At 39.3% G+C, this 25,521-nt stretch overlaps 1 protein-coding gene across 3 annotated transcripts in view; it reads left to right on the forward strand.

The window, feature by feature from the left end:
- Positions 1–25,521, forward strand: part of plxnb2b (plexin b2b) — a 115,151-nt gene that overhangs the window by 59,655 nt on the left and 29,975 nt on the right. For all 3 annotated transcript variants that reach the window (XM_041997098.1, XM_041997097.1, XM_041997096.1), the window contains exons 3-12: positions 15,887–17,016; positions 18,365–18,553; positions 18,645–18,770; positions 20,288–20,388; positions 21,846–21,972; positions 22,504–22,663; positions 23,060–23,171; positions 23,702–23,813; positions 24,163–24,264; positions 25,147–25,242. In XM_041997098.1, the coding sequence (XP_041853032.1) occupies positions 15,889–17,016; positions 18,365–18,553; positions 18,645–18,770; positions 20,288–20,388; positions 21,846–21,972; positions 22,504–22,663; positions 23,060–23,171; positions 23,702–23,813; positions 24,163–24,264; positions 25,147–25,242 (2,253 nt within the window). In that variant the 5' untranslated portion in view covers positions 15,887–15,888. The remainder of the gene's footprint in view (positions 1–15,886; positions 17,017–18,364; positions 18,554–18,644; positions 18,771–20,287; positions 20,389–21,845; positions 21,973–22,503; positions 22,664–23,059; positions 23,172–23,701; positions 23,814–24,162; positions 24,265–25,146; positions 25,243–25,521) is intronic.

Consider the following 25,521-nt stretch of genomic DNA (forward strand, 5'->3'; position numbering starts at 1 on the left):
TGTGTGAATGGGTGAATGTGATAAGTAGTGTAAAGCGCTTTGAGTGGTCAAACTGACTGGAAAAGCGCTATATAAGTACAAGTCCATTTACCATTTTACCATTTAAACAAATCTAAAATTCTTCATTTACGAGAATGTGCCGGATCACTAGCTGAGGTCATAATACACCAATGATAACATATACACACAGACATCAATTTTTGCCAGTAAACAACGGAAAATGTTACGCAATGTCCCTTGAATAGAGATGAGCCAAAATCTAGCAGGAACAAGATAAGAGAAAAAACATTGGCAACATTGTTCAAAGGAGTCTGAAGGCTAAGCTTTTGGCTTGCAGGTATTTTATGTATGTATGTATGTTTATGTATTACATCATATACTGCACATAAAGTGACAAAAAATTAAGTAAAGTCTTATGTACCATTTAAAGTTAAGGCCGACTGAACATATGGAAATGGAGTCAACCATGCTAACTGGCTTTTACACAGCGATTGCTGCTGTAGAGAAATGCTGCATGACTTTATTTAGCAACATCTAATGCGGTGATGCATATGCATTATTTGCTTTCCTTTTACTGATGTGAGTGATTATAGAGTACAGTAGACTTGCACAATTGTTACAGCTAACAGGGAAACTTGCAGAGATAAAACATGGCATTCTCTGAAATGCTGCCTTCCTCTGATTCTGCTGTAGAGCTGTCCCAGGAGACTCTTATGCGCTCGCTGAAATCCAGTAAATTCACACAAGGGAAGAGGGGAACAAGATTACCCTGCTGAATGCTGAAGGTGTGCTACAGTTGTGGAAGTTTGTGGGATCACTTGTCCTGGTGCAGAGGGAAGGAACTGCTCTTTGGGGGGTGGATGTAGGAAAAGCTTTGATGTTGTGATACTTGCAAAGTTGTGGAACTGCTAATTTTGTTTTATCCATGTGTGTGTTGCTCATCATGTCATTAGGGAAACCCTTTGTAAATGCTTTTGAATAATTTTAACTCTACTCTTCCATGTTGGAGAGTTTTATAAAGGCTATACCCTCACTCCCCTGAGGTTCTGTTTAACAATTTGCCACTAGCAAGTGCAGCACCCACAAGACTCCTTCTTTTCAACCCGTCTTTACAAGTAATATCAAGACTTCATTAGTGCACTTCAAACTGCGTTAGTCTCTCCTTGTTTTTCTTCTTCTTTTTTTCTATGCAAGCCAGCTGGTGGATCAGGCTTTGTAGGCCATGCTTTGTCAGTGTTGAGCCACAAACTGTTGCTTGAATGTTGCAATTTTAGGCTGTGTTATTTATCCTTTTATCATTTCATCAACAGTTTTTCTACTTAAGTGATCATTATTACTGAGCAAGCCAAAGAGACGGAGACATTGACAAGTCAGGCAACCACCCATTCAAGCACTCGAATAAGAAAATGCATTTAATTAGTTTAAGTATGGCAACGGTGATCATGGAACCAGCAACATGGGAACTTGAGCGCTGTCTTGACTTTCCTTTGTTATTTGATGAATACTGTGCAAGAACAAAGATGAACACATTTCCCTCATCTGACTGTGCAGTCCTTTTGATTTGGGTCTAATTGGGTGCACGTTAGCCTCTGGTACAACAGATACAACTAATTAGGCTTTTGTGCATGTAATTAAAACAATGTACCATGGCCAAGCCTCCAGCAGGGTATGCGTTTAATAAAAGCAATTAAGGAATTTATCACCTGGAAAGATCCTTTATCTATTTTTATCTGCATATCAGACCCCTCTCTTTATGACAACAAAGGCAAGTCTGTCTTTTGTCACAATCTTTTGCAGCCATGGAGGCACTGAAGGTGTGGAGAATTAAGTCTGATCCTGAGCGGCTGGCACTTATCAGGATTGTTGTGATACTGAAGGCTCAGTAGCCTCCTCGGAGATTCCTCTCCTTTTTCCTTATATTCTCTGCTCCTCCTTACTTACCTTCCAAACCATTAAGCTCTGTATTAAAGATTCATATGGCACCTACTGTGCATTCAGAATAAACTACACCCCTGCTGCTCCTTCCCTCCTTGCTCATTCTGCCCTCCACCTTATCCCCTCACCCTTTATCCAGCTCCTCCTGTATCAGTGTATCCCCACTAATAAGGATACTTAGAGTAAATCCTCCCAACTTCAGTCTCCACAGCGGATTAGCTTTCTCACCCTCAGCGAAGAGAACAATCGGTTGAGAGGGGCAAAACAAAAGGCCTCCTTGTTGTTGATATGCCTGTTTTGGCTCCTCAATCTTGTTTTTTAGTCTTTCCTACTTTTATTTTTCTTTTTTTTACCCCATGACTAAGAGGAAGGGTTACTCATCCTTTGCCCTCTTTATTTTTATGCTGCTCTTTTCTTCCTGCCTTGAGCTTTCATTTCTTGTTACCAGTGATGTCATCCATTCACATGCCTTACCTACCATTTATGGATTTGTTTTCAACTAATAAATTCCTAAGTCTGACCAAAGCATATATTGTGTGTTAGACTGAACTTGGCATAACAAATGATACCAGGAATTTTTGCTCAAGTTCCTGAGAACACAATAGTTTTGCCCCCTATCTTTTTACATGTGGATTTTCCCTACTACAAACCAACAGAAGAGACAACAAAGTTCATTTAAATGATAAATGGAGTTGATGCAGACGTTTATTCCTCTTTGTCTTACACCACTCTGTTACATGTAGAAATGAGGCGACTCACACTAGCCCCACCGGAGTCTTATAGCAATTAGGCAAGTGCCAGAAAAACACATTAATCTAGCTGTTATATCTAGCCTTGTTAATTTATAGTTGGGTTGGGGAAGCTCACTCATTAATTGGCTGTGTTGGATGACACACAGTGAAATTACATTTGCATAGATCATTTTTAAATTGCCACCCAGCATCCTGCTGGGAGCAGTGCTGAGAATAAACCCTTTGGTTTTAAGTGTTTGCATGTTTGACGGGAGTTTAGTGATGAGAGAGAGCAGGCATGGAGAAAAGGTGTCTGAGAGGAGTGTGTGGGAGCTGCAGGGTGTTTTTTTTTAAGCTGTGCTTTGCGGTAACCATCTCGCCCACGTCTCCATACAAGCAGAGAAATTGGCTGTACTCAGCAGACCAGGACGGAGATAGTGAGTGGTGGGGGGGCATAAGGGGTTTCAGAACTGGCACCCAAGCAGGGGGGGAGGGAGTGATAAGGGCAGGAGGGATGAGTCAACTCCAAAAGGACTCTCGAGTTTCATTCCAAAAATTGAATCGTCGATTTCTATTCAGTCGACCACTCTGCAGAATTGGAAATGAACGAGTGTCAAAGCGGTGGTTGTCCTGGAAATAGGGGTTAGCCCTGGAGTGAAATTCAGCGGTGACAGTGTGGGTGGGCTGGGAAGGAGGAGTGGATAAGTGGTAGAGGAGAAAGAAAGGTGGACTGGAATCAAAAGTGAAATTGAACACAGGGCCTGACCTTGACACACTCTGCTTTGCGATGGCCAGGCAGATAATTCCTCTGGCTCAAGATACGCAGACTGGCAGCTTTGTGGTGACCCAGTCCAAAAAAAGAGATGTCAGTAATTATCAAAGGAAGGCTCAGGAGATAAAGGAACTGAAATGTAGGATTCACCTGCAGACATCTGTGTTGTCTCATGGTCCAACTTAATTCTTGCTGTGAGAATTGGCTGTTGCATGCCAGAGCATGTACATGGGTTTCCACATCTTTTCACAGGGACATTCTTCATGCACGTGTTTATCTCCTGCCAGCAATAGTCCAGACTTTGATGTTTGGTCCCCTCCGCCCCCCACATCTGAGGTCTATGTGTGACAGAATGTCAACGCATTCACCTGACATGAAAGACACCGTGATACCTTTAGAGATGAGGTGCAGATGCTATCGCTGACATGCCTCAGCTATGCCACCCTGCTGCTTATCAGGCCATCTGCATCCTGATTAAGCAGCTTATTTTTAGATAGTGGGGGACTAATTCCTAATGACCTCTGTGCATCTACATTTGATTAGAAATGGTAAGGAATGGTAAAGCGGGCAATTAATCATAAATTGAATGGAAAATAAAAAACAAAATAACCATTGAGTAGGTGAGCAATGCATACATATAAATTATATAATGCTTGAACTTTACTTATGGTGGCTGGAGCCTGAGTGGCAGCACTACTGATCATCTCTATGATTTCAGACTTAATTAACCGGGGCATCCAGTCACATATCCTCTGCCCCATCAACAACAAGTGCAGGTTCACTATCTCCTCTGAAATCTGCTGTGATAAAGGCTGGAATGAAAAAAAAAAAAAAAAAAAAGAGGAAAAGGGTGAGACGAGACAGATGGGAACTTGTTGCAGCACCAGAATCACATACTTCAACCTGCTTTTATAGTCATTTCAGTTTGCCTCAACCTTCAGTCATGTTTTCATAGTTTTGCAAGTCATTTCTATCCAAAATGACTGAACTCAGCCAATTTAACACTTAGAAGCAAACAAGTCGGAAACTGAAACCACTTTACTAGGAGGTAAAACTGAAAGTGAGCAGTATAATGATGAAACAAACGCTGTATTGTCAAAAGTATTGGGGCATCTGGGACATCCCATTCCTTGGGACTTAATATGGAGTTTACCCACTCTTTACACCTGCCTCAATTTCGACTCTTCAAAGAAGGCTTTCCACTTCTTAAGGAATATGTCCATGTTTTTATGGACCTTGTTGGAACACCTGTATTCAATTAATCTTATAGTTGTCCCACTAATTATGGCACTGTAGTCTATCAGTAAATATTAAACTGTGATAATTGACAAAGAACACTAGGTTAATACTTTAATGTTTTTTTGTCATTGTTTTCTAAATAACTTTGGCTAATCTGACATTTGTTTAAATTCTCTAATAATGGCATTGTTCTTGTTTCACTGAATGTTTGCTTCTACGGTTTTTTGATAGAGATTAGTTTCTAGAGTAAATAACTGATCATTTAAACTGTAAACATTTTCAGAACATCTTGAAATGTTTTAAAAAAAAAATCCAAAATGCACATTTTCTGGATTTGTGGTTTAACTAATAAAATGTCAAAGAAGGAGCTGGGAAGACTTTAAATACATTTACATACCCAACAAATTAAGTTGGCTCTCCTGATATTATTGTTGAATGTAGACAGATTCAAGTTTATAAATGGTTATTATCCTTAAATGTCAACACAGGCCACTACACATGTGAAAGCTCTTTTAATATCAGCTCAAAAGAGCATGGATATCATTTAGATGATAAATGCGCTCAACAGTTAGCTATCCAGAAACCCCCTCTCCCCCCCTACAAAAACAAACCAACCTCAGTTGCCTCCTGCTGAAACCCTCCCCAGAGTCCTGACTCAGACTGTCTGCCATTCTGTCCAGTTGGATGCGGAAGTGTTGAGTCAACCCATCTTTCTTGTCAAAAAGGGAGATTTGTGTACCCACAAAGGCTTGTACAAAATTCCCACAACTCAACCAGAGGTTTAAAAATACCCAAACTTTGCTGTTTTTCATACAAAGAGGGAGAGAGCCAAGACAGAAAGTGGATTGATCAGTGACAAGTCTCTTCCTTATCTGTCTCTCTCTCTTCCTTTTTAACTGTCCTTTTTTTTCTTGTAGCCTACTGTAAAAATACTCCTTCTTTCTCACATTTCCTGTGTTTTTCTTCCTCAACATCCTTTTCTGTCTTTTTCTTTTACCCTCCTCCTGTCTTCCATCTTCCTGTCTGTCTGGCCATCTCATTTAAGTCTGTGACATTTGATGTGAAGTGGCGCGAGCCCGACAGCTTACAGCCACTGACTCATAAAAACACACATGCGCATGGAGGACTCGATGTGGAGGGAAAGGTCAGGTCTACTCTCTGAGGGCCTAATCACCCACTCTCATTGAGTGGCTTGCTCGCTCGGTCACACTTGATTGAGTGTGTGTGTGTGTGTGTGTGTGAGGGAAATGCTATCATGGGTACGTCTTGGTTTGTGCAGGCATACGACTGAGTGTGAGTAGGATAGATTGCAGCTCGAGAGCAGTAATTTGTGTGTGAAAGTATGTTTATCAGAAAATGTGCATTCCCACGTTGTGAACATGCGATAAGCAGATGACCGCTTTAGGTCAGGTGACATACTCATGGACATGTGCATACACACACACACCCACACAAAATCCTCTCGCCCCAAACATGTGGTGTAATCAGCAGCCCTGTCGGGGGAACTGTGCCGCGGTAACAGGCTCATTAACTTCTCCCTGAGCCTTTTTTTTTTTAGAGGGAGAATTGGCTACGACGAGTGGGCCACACTTGTCTCTACACCCTGTTAATACAGCCTTTTTTTTTTTTCTTTTTTTTTTTGTAAGTGATTCTGCACATGTTAGCATGTATATGTGGTTCCCCTTTTTTTCATACCTTCTCCTCCCTCATGTTTCAGTCCTTATTCCCTCATTAGAGGACCCTCTGTGCTGCCCATCGCTTAGAGCAGTCAAAGCAGAGCAGGGTGACGGGGATTAAGTATTAAAGAGCCTCAGCTGCTCTGGGGCTCCTGTAGCTCAGCATTTGGCCACCAAGGCCTGATAATAGTGTTTGTTTAGCCATTAGTCAAGCCCTGCTTAGCAGCTTTCTTCCCTCTGGCTACAGCAACACTGATAGATGATGGATGAAGATTGCAAGGATCGGTGGATTGAGGGATGAGCGTTGTGGAGTGGTTTCACTAGCATCTGGAACATTGATGTAACTGTCTTACACTAAGGAGCTGTTGGTAGTCTAAGTAAATGTGGTTTTTCATTAATATTTGTCAGAGAAGGTGGAAATTAGAAGATGCTTTTGTGTTATGAGTTTTGTGTTGAGGCATGCACACGTTTATCACAGTCCACCCTTCCTGTGATTAGTTCTCTTCGTCCGACTAATTAAAAAGTGGCCTAGTCTATTTCCTTGGCTCCACCAGCGGAAAGTGCTTTTTCTCACTGAAAGCAATTTAATTTCATGAGGTATTTTTTGCAACTAATTTTGCCATTTTATTTTAAACTCAAAAAGCAACCTTTTCTCCATATGCTAAAGAGAGCTGGCTAGGTTTTGGGCCATTATTGATAGCTGTTTGTCATAACCAGAAGCTGAAATCTTGTTGTAACTCTGTTTATATCGGCATCATGACAATGCTCTGTCGCCAACCACACTCTGACTCATCTTGACAAGTGACAGGCTCCTGCCAGCTCCCACAATGGAGTTATTGAAAGTCAGTCTGTAGAGTGTGTGACTGTCCTCCCTCTGTTGCTGTCCTCCCTCCTTGTGATCTTCCTTCTTGCCTTCTTTCCTGAAGTTACTACAGCTCTATTCATACACTATCCTAACAGTGCTCAAGGAAGTCGTTTTGGAAAAACACGTATTTGTTTTCTTTCAGGGGGTAAGATAAGAAGATTGTATCAAACTTCCCCAAAGGGAAAATACATTTACTAGAACTGGAGAAACTCCTAAATGGCCATGTGCCTTATTCTTTAATGCACACACACAAACGGAAACAGGACATGCACCTCAGCGTGATTCATAGGATGGAACTATTTTGCAGCAAACAATATTTGTCATCTTTTTCTATTGTTCTATGTCATAAGGTGCTTTCAGACATGAGTCATCCACAGTATCAGAGATACCTTCTCATGCACAACTGGGTGCTATCTATGTTAGATGCACTACTGAACATATCTGAAATTGCTGCTGGTGTGTGTGTGTGTGTATACATATATATATATATATATATATATATATATATATATACATATATATATATACACTAATGCAGACATTTGCATTCTGATTCACGACTCTTCAGGTGTTAATGTCTAATTGATGTCAAACCTGCAGGGTATTTGTAGAATCAGCTTTTAGCACAAACTGATTACTGTAATTGCTGTTGCCTAAATCAGATACAAAAATCCCAATCAATCTCAGTAGCTAAACTTTGTAGACATGTGAATATTTAGCCTTGTTTCTGATCAGCCTTTTATAATCCTTGTGACCAAAATGAAAGACCTTAGGTAGAAAACTGCAGGGCCTTCATATTTAAAAGGCAGATCACATCATCATGTTTGTTTTTTTAATGACCTCATTTAAAGACTGACAAAAACTGAAAGACAGAGTAACGTCTATATATTCAAATAAATTGGGTTCCACTGCTCAGCATTTGACTGTCAAATTCTGATGCGTTTGTCTTTTTACCATGAAGTTGACTTGCATAGACAAACACACCCATTCAGTAAGCAGCATCTTCTACCAATTATTTTAACCAAGAAATTCTTCCAAATAGGATCACTGGCAGGAGGAAAAAAAATCTAATACTGGCTTACTGAATGAAAAAGAAAATGTATCATGTTACTTCAGTGCATGTGAAATAACTAAATTTCATTTGAAGGGAATTTTCACTTTTTTTGCTAAGCAGCATGTAGTCACTCCTGTTGGACACACACATACGATCCATACTGCTCCTCTTATTCTACATTTGGAAGGAAAGCAAACAGCCGTATTGCACAAGTCATAAGTGTTAATTCCTTGAACTGAAAGCCACTAAAAAACACAACAGTTACACTTCATGTTTAGCATTATCAAGATTTTAAATTCCTATAAGAGAGCATGTGAGCAATCAGTCACTGTAAGATCAGTATTCCCCTTGAAACCAAATGAAAGCTGGGCACTGAGACTAAACCACATTACAAGATACCTTCATGGCTCATTGGCGTCTATGCTGTAGAAGTGAAATCATTATAACCAATAAGGTGTGTAATGGATTCCTTCCTAGCAGTGAGTCTGCCTGCCTGACTTCTTAATTGTCGCTGCATATGTATTGAAACGTGAGCGCGCTCTGTATGCAAACACTCAGTGACAAACAGGGTATCACCTCAGGGTGGTGTATGGATTAAGGAAGCTGCCCCCAACCAGAGAAAGCAGGGATTCAAGTTTCTGTCTGTGAGAAAAGGCTTCCAAATTGCTGAATTTCCCTTGAGCAAGACACTGAATTATTACCGTCTTAGAAAAATTATATATTCTTGACAGGAGCAGGTGAAAAAAGAAATGCCTTGCAGCCATTAGTCAGTGTGTCAAAAAGAGCTGAGAATTGTGGGTAGTGTTGAAACCATTAGTTGATTAGTGGACTGGCTGAGAATTTTGCCAATCAGCTGCTTAAGCCATTCATAAAACAAAACCTTGGTGGCTTGACATTTTATGGACTAAAAGATTTAATCTAAGTTAAAAGAAAAGAAAAAAGAAAATGATTGATTTATTTCTTCTTTTAGTTTTTTTATTTGAATTTGGAAAGCTGGATCTCAAATGCATATTTGCCTTTACATGCCTGTCCTGACAACTGTTTGTGTGTGTATTATACCAACCGTCTGGATGTGGTGGCTATGCCGGTTGAAGGATGCATTGGCTCCTGAAAGTAGCTCTTCTCTGCCAGGCCAGGCTGTATAATCAGGTTTCCCACATCCGCCAGCTGTGTCCACAAAGCAAACAGCCACTCGGTCCTGCTAGAGAGGTGCAACATCCAGTCGGTGGGTGGGGTGGGGGTGGGGGTGGGGGGAGTAGAGGTGAGGAGGCAGGTTAGCAGTGGGAGATTATCCCAAGCTGCTGCTGCCCAGACAGAGGTTGTATTTGTGTGTTTGAGAGTCAAACGGCGATATAGCGATTACAAGAGACACAGAATGTGGCTGCTGAGAAAGGTATGAGGCAGAAAAGTATAGTAGCAAGTAGCAGAGATGCTCATTTAAATGTGAGCTCTGCTCAAGCAATTTGTGTGTCTGATCCTGTGGTTTTGCGCTCTTGCTGCTCAAGTGTCCAGCTGGCAGAAGGGAGATAGCAAGATCCTTGAAAATGGTGACAGAGCGGTAAGCAGGCACACAAACAGTCTATCAGTCCTAATGAGGAAAGGTGCTGTGCCATGAAGTCTTGTGTGTGTTTGCATTATGCTCACACCTCCTGACTTGTAGTCATACATCACAACAGGCAAATATGCAATATGAAAGAAAGCACAGCATGCAGACAAACAAGCAAGCAAATACATGTGAGAAAACTAGGGCACTTAGTCTAAAAAGAGAGCATGGTATGATCCTCGCTCTTTGGGTCATGGGCCATCTTTGAAGATGTTAGCATATTTAGGACAGAGCAGCTGGATCCCACTGAAACGGACCAGGCCCATCAATCCCCGGTGTCCTGAATACAATGGCCAGGCTGGCTACTTTGGCGAGCGAGGTTCTTCCAGTCAGTGAAATTGAAATAAATGAACTGCCAGCCCTGACGGCAGGGTAATTGTTCATAGGGAAATTGGATTGCCATCATCACACCAGCCTCCTATTGCAACTTGTGAAACAATCTCACTGAAAGGATGAGAGGAGTGTTTGCAAATCAAAAAAAAAAAAAAAAAGCCAGATGGAAGACAGGCAGAGGAAGTGTTTTCCATACACTTTCCATGATTCATCCTAAACAATTCTTCTTCTTCTGCCCATCCTCCCCATGGTGGCAGCAGGGAAATAAAAGACAAAGATCCACCTTTAATTTCCAGCTCCCTGTTGTCTCTGAACCCAGGTTGTCGTGCAGCCTGTACTTCATTCATCAGTCCATTTCAGCATCCTGCATGAGAAATGTTAAGGTATTCTTTACAACAGTAAATCCTCACTGTGTCCCCTATCCACTCCAGGGCTGAGGCCTTGGGAAGAGGCAGTTTAATTAAATAATACTTAACACTGCATATTTGCGAAAGCAGTTTCATTGCAAAGATAACCCTCAAATCAATGTCACAGCTTGCATCTATCAAAGCTAGCTCTCCAGTACAGAAAGTGCTGATTGTGAATGATCACGACATGGGGTGATATTCTATTATGTTTTCAGGGCAGGGTGTCTGTTATTTATTTATTATATCAGCTCCCTTTCTGTATCTGTTTTAATGAGCAAGAAGAGCACTCATGCTGGTTCTAAACTTGCCTGGTCAGCAGTTGCGGAACTGTGAGCGTGTGCGATCTAATCATAACCCTCCCCCTTCCTCTCATTTTCCCCCTTCCTCCTTTCTGATCTTTTGCTCCTTCACCACGCCGTGCTCGCACACTTCCTCCCGGCAAGAGGATTGGCCGACAGGCATGCAGACTACCATGCTGTGTTTGTGTTCCCTAGGGTCAAAGAAAGACAGCATAGTAGTTTGAGGAGGAGAGCATCGCTGTGTGGTTGCAGCAGGATTACCTCGTCAGCACTCAAAGCTGAGCCGGTACATGTACAGACGTGTGCACATGTGGCACAAAGCCTGCGTGATTCTCAGAGTGATTGTGTGCACACCTGCCATTTTTCAATTATCTGTCATTTTCTTCTGGTGAGAGCTGCCTCTCCTGTCCAAACATGTCCTAACTTGTGCTGAGTGGCTAGATGAGATGTTGCATAGCTGACAGCAAAGTGTGTGTGTGTATATATATAATCATTAACAAGCCAACAGAAAAATTGACCTTTTATGAGCTACATGTTAGCCTGTGCATCTTTTAGAGTTCTCTCAAAGTAGGAAAGACATTAAAGTTTCCTGAATCAAATTGTGCTGGTGGACTTTATTCATTTCAATCAGACAATTCTTAGCTAATTGGTTTACTCTCAGCTCTCTGTTATATTCATTAAGGTACGTCACATTTTACTTTGTTAGAGATCTTAAAAATGTTTTTAACTGGTCTCTGGACCAGTTTTAATGATCCTCTTTGTGCTACAAGCACGACTCGGCACACACTAGCCCTTTGTTTGAACCCCTTGGTGTTACATTGGAATGCACTTATTGCCCTTTAGTTTTATTTCTCAGTGTGTGCAGCATTAACACCGTCAGCGTTACGTAACCCTAACTAAATGGCTCTGTTACCGGATCATAAATAGTCACTGAGTAAGAGTAAAACTGACCTAAGACTCAAACCTACAACCTGTGTGATTGTTGCTTTTTTCTAAAAGTTTTTTCTTCCAAATTTACTATGGCCAGTGCACCACATTGTGCACACACCAAAGACTAGCTTGTGTTTATCTGAGCCACACTGTTAAACAACATTATTTGAAACTCTGGCAATGAGGATCAAGTGACCCCATCAGTTATACGAACAGGCAGTTGTCCTGAATTAAATCTTCTTTTTTTTTCTTTTTTTTTTTTAAATAAAGGTTGGTGTTGATTTTTTTCCCCAGTTTTAGGAGCTCTGTTTATCATGTAGTTTTTGTCCACATTTCTCTCATGTCTGCATTTACATCTATGATGAGACTGAATAACAAGTAAAAAACAGTTCAGTAGTAAAAACAGAGTGTCATAACCTTTATGATGACAAGATTTATTAGGAGTGTGGTATTAAACGGGATCAGTTTGAACTAGCTGTAACCTGGCCAATTAACTGTTAATTGAGTGTCAGTCTTGGCTACCCTGTCGGTGTTTCCATGGCAACACTGAATGAAAGACAGATCAATTGTAAGTGAATCAGAAAGGAGGAAACATGATTCATGCTTTAGAAAGAGTTTTGTATCAATATAATATTGTATCAATATTATTTGTAGTTCATTAAACATTAAACAATTCCAAAATGGATACGATGTTCTTTAAAATGTAAATAAATATAGAAAGCAATGGTTTACTAATTTTGTAAGCTAATGTTTGATTTACAACAGAACGCTGGAAACAGAATAGTCCAGTTTATTCATGTTTTTTTCACTTTCTTTTTAGTGTTGCCAAAATGTGAAGAGAAATTGGACGAGATGCCTAATTTAGGGGCAGTCCAACTCTGGCATCAGGCTGTCTAAATTCAACAATTGTGTCATTCACAGAATAACATTTTTCATATGTGGCAGCTTCATTAGCACATGATGTTTCATTATTATTTATTCCAGGCCATTGGAGGCTTCATTAGCTAGAGGCGGATGTGGCATGCAGCCTCTAAATTTAGCCGATTTTATTTATGCAGTATAGCCACGTGTTGGATGTTAGGCCCAGTTATCATGTACCCTCACAACAGCTTTTAGCCATGATGAGGAAGTAGAGGTGAACTGGTCTCGGGCGAAATAGCTCTCATTCCACCTGTGTCACCCCTACCTGATGTCTGTCTCCTCAGCTCTTTGAAGCCTCTATAATTCCAGCGTTCAGAAATAAGCCCCTGAAAACAGGATAGAAAGCGATAGAGCGACAGGAGGTTACATCCTTAGAGATACCAGGCTCCTTTGAAAAATGTTAAGAAATTAGTTTACACTGACCCACTATACAACATCTGAGGGAAATTCGTGCAGTCCTCTTTTTGTGTGTGTGTGTGTGTGTGTGTGTGTGTGTGTGTGTGTGTGTGTGTGTGTGTGTGTGTGTGTGTGTGTGTGTGTGTGTGTGTGTGTGTGTGTGTGTGTGTGTGATTGGCGGCTGGGCATAGAATTGGCATGGCTAAGCAAAATAGCTCTTTGAAGTGATGGTTTACAAGAGATTATTCACAGCAAGCCCAAATTATCCTTTCACTAGTAGTATGAGGAAGTTGCTTTGTCACAGTCTGTTTAGTTGGAAATCAATAAATTTAGGTCATATCACAGAAGTCATATTTTGCTAAATAAACCTTTTGTGTGATTAGTATTGAGCCCAAGCAGATTGAAAGAAATATTTGTTTTACTTTTTAGGTGAATGAGAGGCAGCCATGCCCAGTTTTTTAAAATATGCATTCAAATTTAGCTAAAGATAATAATAGAAAAAACAATAATAGCTGTGATTAGATGTTTTTACTCTCAGAGAAATATAGGTTTAAATGATATGCATAGAACCTGCTGATTAACTTAAAACACACTGAATTTCCCTGCTAGGTGTTTTCTTAAACAGAAAAAAACAAAAAGCACATTAAAGGTCATGTGTCATGCCAAACTACCTGAATCTGTCAGCAAAAACAGTTTGAACATTAAGAGACTATAAGATAGCAAAGCATTGTTAGAAAGTGTAGTTAAACTATGACAAACTATGTAGTCTATACTGAATCTGCATTTACCTTAAAGTTGTGTGAGGCTCTGATTTAAAGAGCCAACTTTGAAGCACAACTCACAGAGGCCTTAATTAAATTCTGTGTTCATTTTTAATACCACTTTCTTTTACATCTCTGAACATTTGGAAGTTTGACACTTTTCTTTGTCAGTGCCAGGTGGCTCTGTTTTGCTTATCTTGCCACCATATCGTCTCTGCAAAGATGTTTTGCAGCTCCTGCAGTTTTTGTGGCGCTTCCTTGAAAACTTGAACATAAAAGTAATTGTTGTCTCTTCAAGCTGAGACAGGCTTATTATTACCAGTGAAAATGTCTGAGTGGGGTGGGGTTTCACACTAAAGCACTAAAGCTGAAATTATTGTTCACATATATCCTTTACTCTGTAGTGTACATGCAACCTATAATTTCCATTTAAATTTCATTAATATTATTTGTTTTTTGTCTGCTCTTAGTTAAATCTAGACTGCCCCTCCTACTTAATTAAAGCTGTAAAAACCAGCTGCACACATCTCTTTCCTGAGTAAGCACAGACAGGAATTTTATTGCCCTATTTCAAATTTAATGGAAATATTTAAGGCTATGAATTGAAAAGGGCATGATAGCCAATTTCACTGCATAAATGTGAGGTGGTGAAAGAAGGACTGAAGCAGTAAATGGGACGAAAAATAAAATAATCAAATCAAGTGGGGACAATTAAATGCAAATGAGTATTTCCGGTGAAATTAACAGGGTTCCCCCCTAAGCGACTGTCTAATCAGTGGTCTCCCCTCTGAGTCCAGTCAGCAAAGCAGATTGAGGTAATAAAGTACAGCTTAGGCAAGTTTCATCAGTGGGGGGTACAGATTTTTGCAAGATGTGCCTGTGGACTTGACTGGCAAGGTGAAATGAAAAGGAGAGTACCACTGGCAGTGTGGAAACTCAAAACCGGATTCAAACATTCTGGTACATTTGTTATGTGGGCAATAACTGCTGCAAAACCACCTGCAGTTCCATATTTACCACAGCTTGGGCAAACAGCAGTGAGCGAAGACTCGGCAGGCACCTGCTGTTCGCCAGTATACAATGCTGTCTTCATTCTACAAGGATATGGTGTGATCGTGTTTCCTGAGACAAAACTGTGTTCTTCCTGAGTACATTGTGTGTGGAGGTGTTGCTGATAGGGTGCAAATTAAGCTGGAGCAGATCCAGGCTTTTTTAATAGGCTTTTACCATGTTATGGTTTCAGATCTAGTGCTTGACCTTAATCTCTCTTTACCCCAACATAGAGCAATTTTATTTTCTCACCAGTGATCATTTCTGATATTAAGTCAATTAAATCCAAAATAACACGTCCTTTATATATCTGCTGCACACAGCTGAGTCATTCATAAACACCTACACTGTTTACTGATACCCTCAGACAGTTTTTAAACCGTTTTACCCCATTAATAAGCTCTTAGTGTCTTGATCTGTTTTGAAAGTTATCTTTTGGGTGTCAGTTCATTCAAAGTAGTCTTCTTTGTGCTTTACTTTTGTTTATGACTATGCAATTAGATTGGTTTGAAGAGAAGCCTGATCCTGCTGTCAGACAAATCCATTATATAGTGACCAAAGACCTAGTATTAACCTTTAACAGGATGTCTCGAAATGGCTGTCATTTTAAGTAAATTTTTAGTTTTTTTGGTTTGTTGCTTAATTTTTTTGGGGCAGTTTTCATTTGTACAAACATTTGCAAAATTAGCAATGGTATGAGGAGATTGTCTGAAATATATACCTTAAACCCATGTCATTATCTCTGAGACAGCAGGCTTTTTTTTTTTCTTTAAGATTCAAGGACTATAAAAATACATTTCCAAGTTTCATAACTAGTTCTAAGAGTTAGTATCATGGATTGTGTCTGTGTAAAGATTTTAAATTACATTTAACTTTGTTAATAATAAAAAACCCCTCCTTTCTGTTTCCACTAGAGATGGCAAGCTGGGTCTCCCTCCTCCTATTCCTCTTCTGCCAGTCCATGTCACAAGCCCTGGAAGAGAGGAGCAACATCCCCATCCTGGAGTTCACCTCTGAGACCACCATTAACAATGTGGTCCAGGACTCCCAGACAGGCCGCATCTACCTGGGAGCGGTAAACACCATCTTCCAGCTTGGGCCTTCCCTTAACCTGCAGGCCCGTGCCGAGACTGGTCCCAAAGAAGATGCCCGGACCTGTACACCTCCTGTTTCAGCTTGCCATGACACAAAGCTCATGCCTAATATCAACAAGCTTCTGCTGGTCCATCCATCCAAAAATTCCCTTATTGTCTGTGGCAGTCGCTACAGAGGCATTTGCTCCCTCCTCAACCTGACCAATGTGGAGCAGCAGTTGTATTACAGCGACAGTAAAGGAGAAAAGACTTACGTTGCTAGCATAGAGGATAATGTAAATGTGGTGGGCGTCATGTCTACTTACACAAAAGAGGAGCAGACCTTAGATGTGTTTGTTGTTGGGAAAGGCTATGGAAGCCTGGACAGTACAAAGCTCATCAGTACACGAATCCTTCAGGACTATCAGGAATGGGTTGTGTTTGAGAGCATCATTGAGGCTTCGACAGTACAAACGACACCATTTGTTCCTAAGTACTTGCATGACTTCCGCCATGCTTTCAAAGATGACAACTTTGTTTATTTCCTCTTTTCTCGAACTCTTGATGGATCAGATATCAAAAATCTTACCTTTGTGTCCCGTCTTTGTGAAAAAGACCAACATTACTATTCCCACACGGAGCTCCAATTAAACTGTGGACTGAACAACCGATATAACAAAGTCCGAGCTGCTTATGTGGCCAGTCCAGGAAAAGAGCTAGCACGAGTCATGACTGAATCAGGTAATTATGGGAAGGTTGCCCATTGGGATAAAGTCCTGTTCATGGTGGCGAGTTCAGATGAAGAAGACAACAAGTCTGCTCTCTGCATGTACCCCCTCAACACCATCAATGAGAAGCTGGTAGATATCATCACCGCATGTTACAGTGACTCTGGAAAGATTTCAGGGTTACCTGCTGTGGATATCCCCTACTCGTCTAAAACAGACGAATTCTGTACATCAAAAATTGCTGTAAGTGCTTCATTTTTCTCAGGCTATTTAAGTTTTCAGAAGAATTTCGTTGAATAAAAAGAGAGTGCCACTCATGCAGCAGCACATGCCACAAAAATAAAATGAATTTATCAGATGAACAACTCCTTTGATGATAATTTGAAACGTAGAAAGGTAAAGCAAGTAGCCCATGTATGGTCGTCATTCTGCTTGCAAAACAGCCTCCAGTTACTGTCACTCAAACAGTAATGGCTTACTGACAGGTCTCTTCCCCTCTACCTGAAGGCTGCATTTATATAAAAATTACATCTACTTTCGAATGCCATCCTTGATAAACATTGTTTAAATGTTCATCAAGCCGTTTTATAAGTAATTTTTATTTGTGCACTGACTAAAGTGGTCATTTTACACTTATTTGGCATTCATCTGAACTGCCTGATTTACATGATTTGCATTTTAGGGTTTTCTTGTCACTGGGTGGCATCACCTTTATTTTGTCATTTATTTATTTTTTTGCTTCAAAAAAGATTAATCTTAGTCTGAGCCACAATTCGGCCACTTAGAGCAGGTAAGTGATGTCGAGGTTACTTGATTTTACAATTAATCGTGGTATTGAATGCTATGATTAAATAACTGTTAAGATCCATCAGTATTGTCATTTTCCATAAAGGGTTATATCTGAATCATATTGGCAGATCAGCGTGACTTGCTCATGGCTCAAAACAAAGTTACACTTGGTAGATTTGTTTTGTCAACAGTAAATAATGGCTTATAGAAGAAACCATGTTTATTTTCACTTTTCCTGTGTTACAGTATGTTTCAAACAGCAGCTTAAGGGGAGCTGGATGTCAAAAGCTAGCTAAATGTTTCTACTTGTTTCTAAATTCTCTGCTGAGGTTAAAAAGAAATGTTCAACATTTTTATAATGTAATTTCTAGAAAGAAGCCGCCATCTTTGTCTCTTTTGTCTGAGAGAAAGCCATTATTAATATTTATTTAAAGAGGAGGTATTTTTGTTAGAATGGGATTTCTTGGTTACTTTGCTATATTGTTACATTGGCATCAAAAAGTAAGAATAAAAAAACTTTCTAGTAATTTTACAAATTTTTAGTGTTGTGAAATTTAATTAAACTGCATTACAATTGTGATACCAAGAAAATCTATAATCATGAAATCCCTAAATCAGATTAGATCTTTTGTGAGAAAAGGAGCATTGAAAAGGCAGGAGCTAAACTGAAGCCTTTTAGGCAGAATGTGATGAGTTACTTTACAGTATACTAGAGTATATAAAAAAACATGCAGTTTGTGGCAATATACAGAAAATGTATGTCACAATTAAAATCCTCATGCACAATCTCTTCTATTTACAGAAGAACACGTTAAAACAATTCAAGTGTGGTGCAGACTTTCTGCCATCCCCTTTGGCAAGCAAGCCAAGATTTGCCTTAAAGGTAGAAGCAGAATGGACCACTCCGAGCCTTTTGACTGCTGTGGCTGTCGCTGTGGAGAATGACCACACCATCGCCTTCTTGGGCAACAACCAGGGAGATGTCTTCAAGGTGAAGATGTCTTTTCAACTGTTGCTTGTCTTTGCCATTTCTTGACATTAAACATTTAAACATCTGACAGTATTACTGTAACTTTGTTCAGGTACATCTGACCACAAAGCCGGATGAGTATGGTAAGGCTGCTGGTGACACCATTGGGGAGAAGGTCAACAGGAACCTGTTCTTTGACCTCACTCTCAGCCACCTCTACATTACCACAGAGAAAAAGGTATGCTTGTCAAGGCTTCTGTCTAATATGCATGTGTAAAAACAGGAGTCAGGGGTTTTTGTGGAGGTCAGTTGCAGCACTCAGAGCTAGAAAAAATCTCTGATGTGGGTTTCAATAGTAGAATAAACAAAAACGTGTGAAGACTAAAAAAGATGATGCTTTTGAGTGGAGCTACAACCACAGACACAAAACAGTATATAAATAGATCATATCCATTGAAAATTTCATCTGACTTGGGAAATCACACCTGTAATGCACAACTTGATATATACAGTTGAATATGATTTGAAAGCAAACAATGGCTGCTGTAAATATAAAATTTAAATGTATTTTGCATCATAGATCTATGGCATCAGGGTACAGGCTACGATCTGTGAACATTAAAAAGAGCTCAAGGGCAGTGTTGTGTCAGTTTAACCAGTTTTGTGAAAATTGTAACCCACAAATTTATAGTTTTACAAGATTTTGAAGTGGCCTTCATATTTACAAATTATTTGAGCAATGTAAATCTGGCAAATTCTTGGTTAAAACAAAAAAAAAAAAAAAACTTTAAACAGGTTCTACTTTCTTGACTGTGGAATCTTATAGATGCATATTGCACAAGTAAAGTCACATTAATAAAATCAATCTGAAATTGGAATCCCTGGTTGAGTGCACATAAAATCTCTCGGCAAAAATATCAAAATGAAAGCTCATTTATGTAGAACAGATCTTTTTATAAAAAATATTATGTTATTCCATACATCACTGAACTTGATACACCTGCATCAGTATGTTGGCAGCAGATTTATGTTGTCTGTAAGTGAAATGCTGCTTAGCTTATAAATATTCCCTTCAGCATTATTATCTCCAACCTTGTTTTCTATGTCATAGTATCACTGTACCATATATAGCCAGATAAGACTGAACTGTAATTTAATTTCCCTCTTGTTGGATGAGTCTAGCGTCTGAGAAATTTTGGGTTAAAGGGTTGCTTGTATTGGATCAGAAATAGTTTTGAATGATTTGATGTTCAGCTGTGTTGGAAATAAAATGCATCTATTTCTCTGCCAAGTTCAGTCAAAAGCAGAGTGGAATGCCAGCTCTCCCACAGGGACAAGAAACGTTGAGCCATTTCAGTGTGGGAAATATTTAAGATTATCTCTCCTGGAAGCCATTTATAGACTTAAATAGTTGTATCTAGAAATAATAAAGATATTTTGGGATAGCTGGCCAATAGCATAATTTGAATCAAACCGTCTGTTTGAAAGGTTGCAATTTACAGAAGAAGCATTTAATAGAAATATTTGTTTGTAGAGTAATTAGACCTAGTAATTTGCTTCCTTTTGATGCTGAAAATACTTTCTATATGCACTGAGCCAATTAATTTGGTAATTGAACATAACCATTCTTTCCCATTCTGTGCACCTTAGACAAGCAAAGAGAGAATTCTTGCTGTATTTTAAACACCTTGTGTTTTGTGCAGTGTCTCCCCTAAGGTGTTCTGTTTAATCATATTCCATGTTGTAATTCTTCAGATCACCAAGGTGCCGGTTCAGACGTGCCTCCAGAAGACAGACTGCCAATCATGCGTGGCACTGAGGGACCCTTACTGTGGCTGGTGTGTCCTAGAGGGCAGGTGAGGATCTCACACAGACACACACACACTTAAGCTCATGCATTCACTTAGCAATGTATATGCACGGCAACACACTAACATAAAAAAACACATACATGTATCCCATCTGTAAAACACAGCAGGATATTTGTTCAGTGTTTTATTGCAGACACTTTTAGTACCCCTCTATGTTTATATTCCATCTCCTGTTGTCCATGCAGCCGTATGGAATAAAAGCTGTTAGTCAGCCTCATGCAGTGATGCCAGACTGCAATTTACTCTCATCAGCCTATATTTATCAGGGTCTGGAGAGCAGAAAAGTATGAGTGTATCATGTATTTTACAAGGACATCATCAGAAACAGTGAAACGAGTAGAAAAACTGTGTCCCTTGGATAGCTTCTGATACTTGCTTTCTAAAAAACAAACATGTCTGATTTTGAAGCATTGGTCATGTAAAACTTGTGCAATATACTGCCAGTCACATAAACTGTCTTAATCTAAAAAAAGCCAACCTACATTACAGTGCAAAATATATTGTATCCACATGTTATATCTCAGCTGGTGGCTGAGATTGCATAACATTTAAAATTTTTGCTTAAAGATACTTTTAAAATACAACTTACCTAGATTGTAAAAAAACAAAAAATGTTTTATTTTTATCATTTTAAGATATCCAAGCATGACTACTCTGTCACATCCATATAAAGTTTGTCACCAGAGAAGTGTTTATATATTTTTTTTATTTATATATGTATTTATTTATATTTTTTTCTAAAGAGGAAGAGATTGGTGTAGTTCCCTAAAAGTTTCATTTTAACAAAAGCAAGCTGAACCGACCAGTTTGGAGCCAGTCTTAATTAACATAGTGAACATCCTTAAACAAAACGACTAATGTTGACAGTGGGAAGTTTAGACCCATTTTGAAGATACAAAATTTAACTACCATTCTGAAATGTCAGCTAGTAGTCATTTTGCACAACAGACGTCTTATCTGAGTCTGACTGGGGCTTACTGTTTCCTCCAAAGCTGAAATGATGGTTTTCCTGGATTCATTTTGCTCTTGAATGAGTATGGCTGACGTGCAATCTTATATAATCCTAAAGTGCTATACTCTTTTTCTATTCAACCATTCCAAACAGTCATGGTGGGAGGTGTTCAGCTAACATCTGGATTTTACAGATAAGTTGGACAGAACAGTTCTTCCAGCTGTTTTCAAGAAATTAAATAATGGCAAAGAAAATATTAATTGTGACATAGCAAGTTAACATAGTTTAAAATGTAAATAAGGTAAATCGACTATAAGTGTAGCAGCAAAAATGTCATTTCCAAGATTTATTTTTAAAATATACTCAGCCTCTGTTAAAGGTCACTTTGGCATTGGTTTATATGTAAAAGCATGATGAAATCCTGCTGGAGTTTGTGGACTTCTTTTGTTTTTGTTTGAAACTGATGGGAGTTGTTCATCCTCATCTAAAGGTGTACCAGAAGGTCTGAGTGCCGACGGGCAGAAGAGAAAAACGGATGGCTGTGGAGCCCAAAACAGCAATGTGTTAAAATTTTGTCTTTCTATCCCTCAAACCTTTCCTGCAAAAAGACTGACAAGGTAAAGCACTTCACTCATTTGAGCTTTTTTTTTTCTCCTCTTTGTCTGTCTGGTTCTGCAGTATGCAAGCCTCCCACATGCACTTCACACAAACATCCATAGTCTGAGTTATAAACTGTTTACATTGTGAGTCAGAGACCCTGGGTTCTAGCTTTTCCTGTATTGATTTGTCCAGAAAACTCCAAACTGTCTTATTATAACTTATCTGGCTGATTGTGCTCTCAATGTGAAGATGGAAAGCCTCTCTCTTATGTGCTTTGCCTTTCAAGTTGTTTTTTCACTCCCCCGATTTCTGACTACTCCGCCATCCTTCTTCCCTTTTTGGCTCTTACTTGAATTTCCATCAAAAGCATGTCTGCTCCTTTCTAGCTCTCAATCAATCTCCTGTCTTTAAAAAAGAAATTGCTTCTGTTCTGTAACTTCAGTTTCACTGAGGTGTTTGAATTATACACAGAGCAGAGAAATTAACCCAAGTCTTTTTCAGGAAGATTTAAAGAGTTTCATTTTCTTTTTGCTTTTAAATCTATCCAGATACAGATCAACATCCCTACTCTTCCTGCTATTGGAGCTTCTGACCGCCTTCAATGCAAAATTGACTCATTCAAGAGTGAAGGGACCATGTTGGACACCAGTCAGGTCTCATGTGCTCTGCCACAACCCTCACTGATACCACAAACACCTGAAAATCAAGGTTTGATCTTTTTTTAATCAACCTAACCTTTTATCCATGTTCAATGAAACAGTCTATTGAACTCCATCACAGCTAACACACATGTCACTAACTCGGCAAAGTGAGCAATGACCTGTAAAGCCTTTGTTTAATTTTATAAAATTGGTTTTGGTAATCTAATTAACTGCAGATCATTAAGTTACAAGATTAAGCAAGGTGATTCTGGGATTTTTAACTAATTTTGGGCATTTTTATACAAATATCATTTGTCAAGTTTAGGGTCAACCTTTTCCCCATGAATCGTGACATATTTATGAAGCGAAGTTGCTTGTATTAACTTAGAGATTTCTTCATGGATGTGATGGATTTTCAGCTACACATTTTCAAAAAAAAAATCCTTATTTGCTCTTCTTGTAGACTTTGTTGCTGTGGATATAAGGATTTTTGTCAATGAGACTGTGGAGTTGGCCACGCGGGAGTTCAAGTTCTACAACTGTGCTGCCACAGTGAGGAGATTTGAAAACACGCCGTGAGTTGGGCTCTTTTCTATCAGTTCTGCTCTGTCACTCACTGAAAATACACAGTGACACTGAACACAGCATCAACTGACAACCTTGATGTAAATTTATCACCATGCATGAATAGATGAGCGATCAAGGCTCTGTTTGTAAATTGTGATGCACAGTAGTTTTCAATGCACCTCTTGCATTTTTTCTCCTTTTATTACCAAGCTGAGAAAATTGCCTCCATTTCCTTTTCATTAATCGAAAAATGAAAGTCGATCTTACCAGTTTCTTCCCCTCTTCTTTTTTTCTTCATTTCTTATACACTGAGGCATGTGTGATGAACGAGCTTTGCTTATGTGAAGTTGCAGAGATCCATTTCATTGTCAGCAGCATAGATTTTTGTACCGGACGCTCTGTGATGAGTTTGCATGTTTTAAAAATTTTTTTGTCTGTGCTTTTATATTTTTGTGGTTATTAGCTTTGTGCACTCTAACGTGATTCTGTACAGGAGGACATTTTCCTTATGCTGGTGTTGTTGCTGGTGTGTTTCCAGGTGCAAGTCATGTGTGACCAGTCCGTGGGGATGCCAGTGGAATACACTCACCCACATGTGCAGCGACAAGGACGATGGTGTGGCAGATTCTGACATCATCAAACACCGTGAGGTTAGTCACCCAAAAGGACAAGTAAAAAAACTCTTATTACTCATAATACGTGTATGATAAACTCTGCCAAAAGCCGAGCAGAAGTTTCCATTGACACATCAAATCACCCCATGTGATGCAGCGCAAATTTATCCCTAAAATTAATAAAAAACACAAATCCCTCTATCAGCTGCCACCATCTTCCATGACAAATGTTGAGTGTGGAGGATATAAATTTACAAGTCAGCAGATGTTTCAGCGATACACTTATCTGTCGCCACAGATGAGGGTATCCGTTAAGTGGTTTGCATATTTGAAATGAAAATGATTAAAAGGGAGAAGTGTCTGATTTGTGTTGATGTCTTTTCAGGGATCAAAGTGTCCTGTGTTTGAGAATCCAGATCCTGTTCTGATCCCTGTGGGCTACAAGACTCGAATCAGTTTCGAAGGGTTAAATTTAAGGACAGACAAGGTAACCACCTTTTAATACTGTTTTCTCCAAGAAATTCAAACAAATGTAAAAATAAAAATAAAAAAGTAAACCTAATTTATTACTTTGAAACTAGATGACAAAAACATGTTTGTCATGGTCTTGGGTGAATAATATGCATAACTTAACCACCTGGGGGTAATGAGGTAAGTGTAAGTCATCAGCTACCTGGGTGTGGTCACAAACAACAGGGTGACTGTGCAGTAATTCCCTGTATATGAGTAGAAGTATATCTACATTTTAAACACAAAGGATGCACTGGATTTTATTTCTAACCAAAATGAGAACAGGAAGTCATTATGAAAATCAGAAATGGTGAATGCAGTACATTTATGTAGCACTTCTTATCTCTTATCGACCACTCAGAGAGCTTTTATAGAACAAGCCACATTCACTCACACATATAAAGCACTTTGATTCTATACATAAAACACTTTCTGTCATACACAAACTTGTATGCATATGGTGCATCTGGCCAAAGGACAGTTAAGAGATGCAGCATCAGGCCCTAGGCTACTTCCACATGTGGTATAGAGGCCAGGTATTGAGCACTGATTATGTGATTTGTGGAAACCCCCTTCCTCAGCCATACCTTTTCTATGTTGTGCCCTTATTTAGGTAAACAATTTACATTTTGATAAAATATTTTTTGTACAAAATTGTCATTTCTATGTGCTTGACAATGTATGATGCTGAAGTTCCTGTTGTGTGTTTTGTGAATTGACTAACATGCAATCTTCTCTGGTTAAAAAAATAAACCCTTTAAGAGCCCAAAAAATTGAAGAAAGTCATTTGAAAGTTGTAATAGCTTAAATGAATTTACAATACTTTGAAACATTTGTTTCCATTCACCTGGTTCTTTAGATTCACACTTACACCATTGGCACCGACTTGATGAAAAACATGGAAGAAGAGATCAAGTCTGAGGCTGGTCGGTTTTACACTTTCAGTGGCTTTAACGTGAGTATGGCTCTTGACCCAATGCTCCACACTCGTTTTGATACACTTTTTTTTCTTTGCTAAGCTGCTAGCCAATTTGCCTTCCACTCAGCACAGGTCCTTGAACTGTTGCTGATTTGAGGAGCTGGTTCTCAAAGTGCAGTTTAGAGCAACATAGAAAGGTTGAAATATGTTGTAGAGTACCACTTGAATTCAGTTTTTTTTTTAAAAGCAAATCAGCCTACATGCCGGCTTTTTATGTAAAGCTGTCTGCATGTTCCTGATTCCTAAATGAAATCC

Source organism: Melanotaenia boesemani, chromosome 10 (genome assembly GCF_017639745.1).
Source record: "Melanotaenia boesemani isolate fMelBoe1 chromosome 10, fMelBoe1.pri, whole genome shotgun sequence".
NCBI classification, from domain to species: domain Eukaryota; kingdom Metazoa; phylum Chordata; class Actinopteri; order Atheriniformes; family Melanotaeniidae; genus Melanotaenia; species Melanotaenia boesemani.